The 9,571-nt window shown below is 29.8% G+C and overlaps 3 protein-coding genes across 6 annotated transcripts in view; 1 reads left to right on the plus strand and 2 right to left on the minus strand.

Moving 5' to 3' along the window:
* Positions 1-210: 210 nt before the first annotated feature.
* LOC108737501 (probable serine incorporator) lies at positions 211-4,676 on the minus strand. Of its 4 annotated transcripts, none has more exons than XM_018470370.2 (8): positions 4,417-4,676; positions 4,003-4,355; positions 3,573-3,867; positions 3,328-3,511; positions 2,625-2,813; positions 2,256-2,294; positions 1,557-1,722; positions 211-488 (listed from the first exon to the last, which is right to left on the minus strand). In XM_018470370.2, exons 1-8 carry the CDS (start codon positions 4,450-4,452, stop codon positions 350-352), a joined length of 1,401 nt encoding a protein of 466 aa, XP_018325872.1. In that variant the 5' UTR covers positions 4,453-4,676; the 3' UTR covers positions 211-349. The 4 variants fall into 4 exon arrangements, with proteins under 4 accessions (XP_018325872.1, XP_018325873.1, XP_018325876.1 ...); XM_018470371.2 differs by having other exon boundaries at positions 261-488; positions 1,557-1,704; XM_018470374.2 differs by lacking the exon at positions 2,256-2,294 and having other exon boundaries at positions 261-488; positions 1,557-1,704.
* A 79-nt stretch (positions 4,677-4,755) lies between these two features.
* On the plus strand, positions 4,756-5,567 carry LOC108737502 (membrane magnesium transporter 1). The gene is made up of 3 exons (XM_018470375.2): positions 4,756-5,048; positions 5,101-5,153; positions 5,206-5,567. The coding sequence occupies exons 1-3, from the start codon at positions 4,967-4,969 to the stop codon at positions 5,422-5,424; spliced, it is 354 nt and encodes a 117-aa protein (XP_018325877.1). The 5' UTR covers positions 4,756-4,966; the 3' UTR covers positions 5,425-5,567.
* A 2,892-nt stretch (positions 5,568-8,459) lies between these two features.
* The window catches only part of LOC108737486 (U2 small nuclear ribonucleoprotein auxiliary factor 35 kDa subunit-related protein 1), a 6,075-nt gene continuing 4,963 nt past the window's right edge, over positions 8,460-9,571 (minus strand). Inside the window, exons 4-6 of the mRNA XM_025973497.1 lie at positions 9,442-9,506; positions 8,902-9,034; positions 8,460-8,838 (exon numbers count right to left, since the gene is read on the minus strand). Of these exons, the coding sequence (XP_025829282.1) occupies positions 8,517-8,838; positions 8,902-9,034; positions 9,442-9,506 (520 nt within the window). The 3' untranslated portion in view covers positions 8,460-8,516. The remainder of the gene's footprint in view (positions 8,839-8,901; positions 9,035-9,441; positions 9,507-9,571) is intronic.

The following is a 9,571-nucleotide window of genomic DNA, read 5'->3' on the forward strand; positions in this document are numbered from 1 at the left end:
TCATAATTCCACATTATTTATTTTGAAAGGAACTTTTCCGGGGCGTAAAAACATGTTTAACTATTATATTTATGTTAAAATGGATGTAAATAAATGAATAAAACACGATATTGGTATCATAACTTTATTTATTATCACGATTAAATTCTATCAATTCATAAATTTATTTTTAAATGTATCATATTCTATAATGTAATTACAAAGTACACATCGCGTTCACACTATTTATTCCTATCAATGTAATAATAGTTACATTAGCAAAACAACAAAATCAAAACATTTATTCAGCTTTTACTCTAAGCCATATACGTGGTATAACATTAAATCAAACTGAAGTAAATCGATACATTTAACTAAAATCACGATCTCGCAAGATTATCGGCGCCAAGAGGGACCAAGCATACAGTGCTATGCCCAACCAACTGGAAATAATTTTCACCCACATTGATGCAGCGTTGGCATTCAAAGTGTTCAGGGATGAATTTGGTCTGAAAATGAAATGTTTTACATAAATAAACTTATTTCTCTTCAATAGACGAAGTATTTGCTCCTTTAGAAGTTAAAGAAACTAGACTTTTACTCTATCATTGCTCTCCAATTTAAACATAAAAGTAAAAAAAATTGGTCTGAGCACGCTTTGGTCGGTGCTAATACGACTAACTTCCCATTAGATAATACAGTTATTATTGATTCCGTAACTTCATTGTTGTGATTAGATTAGAACGTATTTTAATTAAATTGTTTGTAATTAATTCGTTTTTTTTTTATAAAAAAAAAACGGCTTGACCGATTTCGTTCAAATTTCTTTCAGATCTTCATTATGATAATATCTTTCGAAAAAATTTTGGTTGAGGGCGATATCTCAATCCGTTCTTGAGATATCGAAAACGAAAAAAATGCTGACATAAGAACGTACGTACATACGTACGTACGTACGTACGTACGTACGTACATACACACATCATCAAAAAAATTGGCTAGCATGCTACTAATATGTTAAAACGTGGAAATATAATGAAAATTCCGATTTCACTTTTCGACCCAATTACAATAACTTCCTAATGGGAAGTTAATAAAAGCAATAACTAAAACATCTTAAACAGGAATAAAAAGCACTTTTAATTTTAATTTGAAATTTTCAGTAAACCTTCAGTCTTTTGTGCATTCTCAAAAGGTTTACAATTATACTTTGTAGTTAAAGACTTTTGGAAATTTCTTTCCCACCAGCTACTATACTGGTGGGCGGGCAGTCTCTCTGACCTACAATGTAGTATAAAGCCGGAAAGAAGAGCGGAAGGCTTTCTTCAGCCTCTTAATAGAATTCATGAAAATGAACGAGAAGTGAAAGATTAAATTATCTGTGCATTTGTCTAAGAGATTCACGGGAACCTTATCGAACCGAGCTTTTAAAAAAGAGGAATTTTTTTGAGAAAAGGAATAAATGATAAAACAACAGAAATAGAAGAAAAACATGGAGGTAAAAATGATATCTAAGGTCGAAAAATGTGAAAAGTTGCATTTCTGCAGCTTAGTTATGTAAACAAAAAACTACTTACTTGTACCAGTTGGTCAGAGTCATCATAACGTACAGAGTTGCTAATGCAAACATGACATGAAAGAAAGACCAGCTATAGGTCACCTCGTCCTCTTCATTGTCCCACACTTTTCCACCACTCTCTCCACCATCATTTGGGTGCTCGTTACCTGGTATGGGTACATAGCCTTATTTATTTAAAAAATTATTAATGATAAACAAAAAAAAACAAGCAAATGAATTACAAATTAACACAATAAAGCAAAGGTTAATCGATGTTATTTTTTCCTCTGACAAAATAAATTAAAAAATTCCATGGCATGTCCTTAATCTGGATTAATTACATGGTCAGTACTGTAGAAAACAAATGATTACTGCTTCTATCAACCAACTAAACCCCAATTAAAAAATTTTATCAAAATAATCTTCCTTCGCAATATTAAAAATACGATCTTTTAGTTAAACAGCTTCTTACTTTCTTTTATATTGATTCGTCGCTGATTTTTTTTGCATAAAATCTAATCAATTCTCAAAAACCTTTGTGTAAAAATCCAGATTATTAAAATTGCCAGTAAATAGCACGATTTAATGAAAATAAAATTCATAAAGAAAGACTAAAGATTACATAAAATTTAACACAAACAAAATAAAACAAATGATATTAACACCACAGCATTATGCATGTTCATTATAAAATTACTGAATTAAATATGCACCATACCTTCATTGTCAACAAGCACGGACTTGTCGTTGCCTAAAGCTAGGATAAAATAAATATGTTAGTAAAAAATGTGGGTTCTTATCAATTATATGGTTAAATTAAAAATTTCCATTAATAAAGAATATGTAAAAGGAAAATAAATTGCTCAACAACTAAAGATATGCATCCTGATGAATTATATAACATAATTCGAAATAAAAGGTAATAATATATTTTTATATATTACATCTAAAAAAAACGTCAATGAAAGAAAACAAAAGATCCAGTACATCTACATAATGCTATGGGATTAGCAAAGAAGAAAAGAAATTAAAACAAACCAAAAAGCAAAGGAAAGGATTTAAAAATATTACAGAAATTAAAACCCACCTGATTTATCATTATCCAGGACTTTATCGGACATTGTCAGTTTGGATGAACTGCTTGCAGATCTTATAGATGAATACATTACACATAATAGCCAAACAATTAATCCAATAATACTTTCTTTGTGAAAACCAACTTGGTTTGTTGCACCAGCTCCAACTATTCCTAATAAACCAGGGTTGCATTCTTGATCTAGAAAGAAACAATACATTTAGTTTTTCTATTACCAATTTTAAAACATATATTATTTATTCCACCCAATTCTGTTTTTACATTACAAATATGCTACTGAAGAAAAAAACATAATAAATATAGGGTTTAAAATTCAAAGGGAACATTTGTACTGATGACTTTTTCAATCAAAACAAGTTATAAATAGATTCCAAAGTTCAAATTGCTGATGAGCTTTTAAGGAACATTAAGAGTCTGCAGGAAAACATTTAGTGATGGGTGTATGTACTCCTCTTCATCATCACCATCATTATCAGACTTTTTAGCTGCTAAAGGCATTTACTTTTCATTTGTGTACTTTCTTGCTCACTACCTCTTTACAGGTCAATCTCAGTAGCCTCTTCTTGAATAATTGTGTTAAATAAGTAAAAACAGTGCAAATAAAGAACATTTTTTATCATTTGTAATAAACTAAAATCATGTAAAAACACAATTGAGTGTACCTACGAATCAGTTACAGAGAAAATCTAGTTACCAGGAGAATTAGACACAGAGGACCATGTCAGATAGGTGACATACAAAGAAAGTACTGAAGACTGCAATAATCCTGATCGTGGTAATTTCTCTTGTACAGCAGGTAAAATGGAAACAATACTCACTATCACACAAAGTATTAAATTAAATGATATAAAGAATTTGTTTAAATCACATGAGTGTGCCTGGAAAAAACAATGTGTTTCAGTTATTGAATCTAATAAGTGCTTATATTATTTAAGGTACCTTTGTAAAGTTGATGAACAACAAAACAATTCCTGCTATTGTAAGAGCATAGTTAAGAAAAGTGCAAAATAACAGACCAATATACCACTTTTTAGATTCTGTCTCTTCATAATTTCCCACCCAACTCTCAGCCCACGAATGAGCAAAATCAACAATCAAGATTAACTGAATTAAAATAAATAAAAAACCACCAATCATTCCGAAATACATCCATGTTTGTCCAAATGAGCCTTCAGGTATGAAAAATGCTCCTATGATGCCACCAATTATCAACATATACTTCAGGCCCCAAAAACTAACAAAAGAGAAAACCTATTAACAATTACAATCTAAATAAACAATAAATACTACAGTTGTTACTATATAATTAGAATATTTTTCTTATTGTTAGAATATAGATTAATAAATAGTAATATCTTATACAACTTACCCATTCTGTATACCACTTCGATGGTCTTTTGAACTTTTTACTCCTAACATTAATATTGCCATTAAAGCAAAAAATAAGGTATAAATGAAACATATTCTATAAACTGCAAGGTAACCAACAGCACTTTCACAATCAAATACAACAGAATTCGGCAGTAGACTTGATGATGAATTTTTACAAAACGGTACTTTTTTCAAAGTATCCTGCAGCCCTGGGGCTAATGTTATACATGCTGCTATTGTACCAACAACCAACATAATGGCATACATTATCCTTGTTGAAGTTGAATTCTTACAGGAGGGGCATGCTGAACAACACAAAGAACATGCTGCACTTCCGCAACAGCACGCCAACTGAAATGGATTATTAAATTATTATTTATAAACACGGAAACAATATTAATTAAATCCATACTTGAGCAGCAGAACAAAGACCTAGAACTGCCCCCATATTCACACAATGGTAATTTTCAAAAAACACAACTAAACACTGTTTCTGAAAGTTAGAAAGCCAACCTCTCTTGTTCAATGATCAAACTGAAAGTAAATAAAATACTTTTTCAATAATTATACACTTAATTTACAACGAAATAATCAATTGTGAAACCAAAACAAGGAAAAATGTCAATAGTTTGTTATCAATGAAATGTGAGTCACTTGCTTATCTATGGTCACCTGATTCAGAATTACTCTGTAGGTTTCATTTTTTTAATACTATTTACAAGTTTAAACACAGAAAATTTTAAAAAGATAATTTCTAGGTGGTCTATATTCAAATATGAAATTCATGAATCAATTTTCCGTTTTTATTTTAAAATTTATATTACTACAGATCAGTTAACATTCTCTGCAGTTGGTCATATCCTTTATTTATTTGTGTTTACTTGTCATTCTTATAATATAACCTCATTTTATTATTATAACCAAACTTTCTAGCTTGATAAGAAAAATCAAATTTTGTAAAAATGCCTGCTACAACAATTCACCGGTTAATAGTAACGATAGGCTTCTTATCTCTATTTCATGCAGCTTACTCAGCAGCTCAACGTAAGTTAAAATGTTAAACCTTAGCCATTCTCTATTTACCATTCTATTGCAGATCGTTCGTACCTAAGACTAAATGAATTGGAGTTCACACATTTGCCCTCAGATGTAAGTAACTGTTTAATAATAGATATATATTTTAATTTTCCTTTACCTTCAGATAATTGCTCAAGGGATTATTAGTTTATTTGTGATCATGTACGGTGTAATGTACGTTGCTGGGGACTTCAGAGATATTAAAGCATCAGCAGATTTAGAAAACAAAAGTTGGGAATCTTTTCGTAACGTCCCTTCTTTTTATACTTTTAACCACAGAGGAAAGGCTTTTTCACCGACTTATGTATCAATAACAAAATCTGCCTTGGACGAAGCTGAATAATATTAATGCATGATGTTACATTAATTCTTTTTATATCTCATACATGTAAGCTAACGATAAGTGTTAATAGTTATGATTCATTATTTATGGCTTTATTTTATTCCTTACATTTGTGATACAATAAATTAGTAGTAATTGTTTTACCTTGTAGTTTTACTAATGATTTCTTTATTAATATAATGTGCAGAATCAAAGCCCCTACACTAGCTTTATTTCTTCACATTCTTCAATAAGCAGAACAATGGAAACATTTTTAAAGAAATTTACTTGCTAACAAAATATATTAATTGTATTTCTGTATTTTAAACACTTTTTTAATGTAATATACCGATTTTAGTTTTCTTAAAGNCCTTAAATGTAGTTAAGTTGTTAAAATTTAAAAAATATCACGTGCCTCAAAAATACTATAAATGCAGTGCAGATCTGTCTAGGAATCTTGAAAGGGATCAGAATACTTATTGTTTTACTATGTGGAGAGACTAGTAAAGTTTCTTCAGTTGTTCGTAGGTAACGAAAAATATTATATTCCACGGTCCCATACGAAACCAAGTGGGAATAAATCCCTTGTAAAATGCCCAGAAACCCTCGTTTTTAAAGGTCTGCACAAAACAGTCTAATGTTCCAGTGTAAATAAAAGCTGGAAGGGGTCCTCCAATTTTCTTTAATTTTCTTTGGTTCATTAACCTCGTCTAAAAAAAATGCATTAAGCCTATTACATACTCCTCTAAATCTTATCTAAACTTACGTAGATATGTATATTTAAATATTTATATTAAATTTATTTAATCCAGTACAACTGTACTTCTTTAATTCTTTTACAACAGAACGTATTACAATGTTTTTTCATATCGTCAACTTCATTAAAAAATATGAAAGCAAATTAAAAGTTATATATGTATCAATAAACATTATGATATTGCAATATTTAAATTCAAAAATATTTTGGTTTTGAACAAGTAATCTATATTTTTTTTTTAATTATATGATAAAATATTAATGTGACAAACAATTAAGTTCTTAAATAGTTTGTAAAATAAATCCATGACGTACCTAACGTAAATAACAATTTGGTAATTTCATACCATACATAACTAATTTAATCAGAAAATACAATCTTGTATATAAAATGTTTGCAGGTATGTCCGGTTTCAAATTCTCATATTAGCAGTAAACCAAAAATCAAATTACACACACATACCTATATAAACGATAAAAATATAACGGGGATAAGATAAAATTCGACTAGCTATTTGCAGTATTACTGACTTTGATAAAAGAAATACTTTGTCGACAGGAAATTGTCAGATTTTATCACTTCACAAAGAAGTAAATTAAAATTAGGTACACACTGTTAGGCGCTTTTAAATATATAAAAAAATACCTAAACTAAATTAAATCTTTTAACTCACCCGAATAACATCAATAGGGGTAGAAGCAACTGCACTCCCCAAACTTGCTATGAAACTGGAACTACCAAATAAAACAAAAATCAAAATACAATTCAGAATTGGTTTACTATTATAGTAACAAATTATGTACATACCTACACAAAAAACGAAAATACAAAAATGAACAAGTGTTTTAGGGATATTGTTTTCAAATGGCTAGTTTCAATTAAATAATTAGCTCCCTCCCTTTTCGTATAGTAAGTGTCATTATGTAGTGATTATATCGAATTTGCTCTATTTGTATTTACTATAAGTGTATCGCTTTTTAAAGCTTATTGATATTCGTTTCTTTAAGCGAAGATTTACTTTGTTCACGGTATAAAGTTGGCTTGCATATTTAATATACTGTTCACGTTATGCGGGGTTTCCGTTATACGATTTGACACTTTCGAGTGTCCCAGTATATTCAAAAGAAAGTATGTTTTCTTGAAATTTTAATTAATAATGAATCACTGAATATGAACATTTCCTTTCTCAGACAAGATTATTTTAATAACATACAAAAGATATAGTCATATAAAACGCCGAAAATATCTTGGACAAACAGCAAAGCCTGTACAATTCCCTATCAAAAAACCGTTGGCGGTGACGCAGACAATATTAATTAATTTCCAGTATATTAACATATATGTNATCTCTATCTCCCATACCACCTCCAACCATTTAATTTAATTATTTTTTTTATTTTTTAATTTAGTTAGTGCTGAAGTATGTATAGGTTAGAACTTAAAACCACCCAAAGCAATACACGTACAGACAGATTTAGCGAGCGCAATGCAGTAAATTTTGCAAAGTATGAGACAGTTAACTATCCCAAAAATTCACAGCCGAAAAACTACAATTTGACGCATACTTAAGAAATTATTTTTAACTTGCTTGCAGTAGTATTTTGCTAAAATTAGGTTTAATTTTCACAGTACCAGTATACCATGTTAAATTACGTCAAATTGCCGCTAACCCGATGAAAACCGGTTTCACTTGTATGCTTTTGTCACAATACAGTGCACTTATGTAGGTTGCTCGTCCGTATCTTTGGTAGTATGAATCTATAATTATAAATCGTAATTAGAAACGGTTTTCAGTAGAACGGCAACCTGCTGTTACTACAACTTTAATACTTTGCGGACTATATTTGTTCTATCTATGTGATACAAACACACAAATACAATTATTATTAATACCAATCATACGTGTCCAAACGTCAATGTTGTTGGTATAACCGTATAACGCACTAACTTATGCAAAAAAATGTCTCTGTGCATGGTGGGTTGCATAAAAATAGTTCTTTTTAAACGCAGAAGCGGGAAAAACGTATTAATTTGAAAAAGATCATTACAAAGCTGTAACACCTCTTTTTTCAGTTTCTCACCTTATTACTTCTTATTTTAAAATAAGATATGGCAAATGAATTTCCCGCATTTTTCTTTTATTTCCCTCCTTAATATTCGTTAATTTATATTTAGAAAAAAGGGCTTGATCCCCCAAACGTTATTAATTTATACAAAATTATTTTGTAAGGGTAGCACGTATGTTTCTTAGGAGTTTACAAAAATCGGCTTCTTCCATAAGGGCGAATAAAAAAAACAATCAAATAAGAAAAAACTTTAATTAATTAGTAAATATTCATACAACTTTTTTATTAAATTAAGAATGTGATCTTCGAAATCGTCTAGAAGATGTATTAGATGGAGTTCTGCTTTCGTTGTTGACCTGTTTTTTACTTTTGTGTCTGTGTTCATGGCGATGGCCGTTGGAATGTTCACTTCTTGTACTTCTACTACTCTTATCTTTACTTTTATTTCTGCTGTGACTTCTTTTCCTCTTTTTATTTCTCGATCGAGTTCGAGATCTTTTCGATTTAGAATGGGAATGTTGTTCCCTAAAATGTCTGTGATGACTTCTATTTTCAGTAGGAATTCGTTCAGGAGATTCTGACCATCTCCAATGCCTAGTATCGGGCGTTAGCCTGAAAATTGTAACAAATAATGCATATAAAAAGTCCTCTAATACAAATTACAATTGGAATTACCTTTCAATATCTTCAGCAGGTGGGGTATGATGCTGGTCCTTATCAGCATCAGCAAACAAATTGGCTGGATTTCGAAAAACGTGTAAAAAATTACATGCACTTCCTTTTGGACACCTATTTTGTAAATATAAACCTAAAATAAAATTATTTATCAAAATAATTATTCGCTTTTATTTTCATAACATATATAAAATTTAAAGAATTAGTGTCGACAAGAGTATGAAAATGGCTCTACATAAAAGTGGCTTTAATAAGATTTTTATGTTTTTTTTTTATTGTTGCACATAATATAATTATTCATTTTATTTATGATTACTTCACTTGTTAAGTTAGACAAAATTATTTCAGTTTCAAATTTGGCTATCTTTAGCATTTTTGCTTATTTTGTTGTATTTTCTTATTACTACTGATATATTTGATAAAAAGTGAATTAAGGTACCACTGAGATTCTGAAATTAAATTTATTTTTTTTTAATTTCAGTGGACTTTTATTGTATAATCACCGAATTTATTAATTATTTTAAAGTTATGTCTCCTTACCACAAATTGCCGATTTCCAAGATTTTACATTGCAAAACTCTACATTGAGTCTTTTACCGCCATACCAACGTCCATTAAATAACTTATAAGTCGTTACTGCTTCTCTTGTGGTCTTGTACTCAATATAAAC

This window comes from Agrilus planipennis, unplaced genomic scaffold, assembly GCF_000699045.2.
Source record: "Agrilus planipennis isolate EAB-ADULT unplaced genomic scaffold, Apla_2.0 scaffold117, whole genome shotgun sequence".
NCBI lineage: Eukaryota > Metazoa > Arthropoda > Insecta > Coleoptera > Buprestidae > Agrilus > Agrilus planipennis.

Excerpts from the sequence above, each read along its gene's own strand:
- LOC108737501 (XM_018470370.2), bottom strand. The coding sequence starts at position 4,452 with ATGGGGGCAGTTCTAGGTCTTTGTTCTGCTGCTCAA. Across the intron at positions 2,814-3,327 it reads CTCTGTGTCTAATTCTCCTG|ATCAAGAATGCAACCCTGGT; the intron begins GTAACTAGATTT and ends GTTTCTTTCTAG. Across the intron at positions 1,723-2,255 it reads CGTGCTTGTTGACAATGAAG|GCTATGTACCCATACCAGGT; the intron begins GTATGGTGCATA and ends TAAATAAATAAG.
- LOC108737502 (XM_018470375.2), top strand. The coding sequence starts at position 4,967 with ATGCCTGCTACAACAATTCACCGGTTAATAGTAACGATAGGCTTCTTA. Across the intron at positions 5,049-5,100 it reads AGCTTACTCAGCAGCTCAAC|ATCGTTCGTACCTAAGACTA; the intron begins GTAAGTTAAAAT and ends ATTCTATTGCAG. Across the intron at positions 5,154-5,205 it reads TCACACATTTGCCCTCAGAT|ATAATTGCTCAAGGGATTAT; the intron begins GTAAGTAACTGT and ends CTTTACCTTCAG.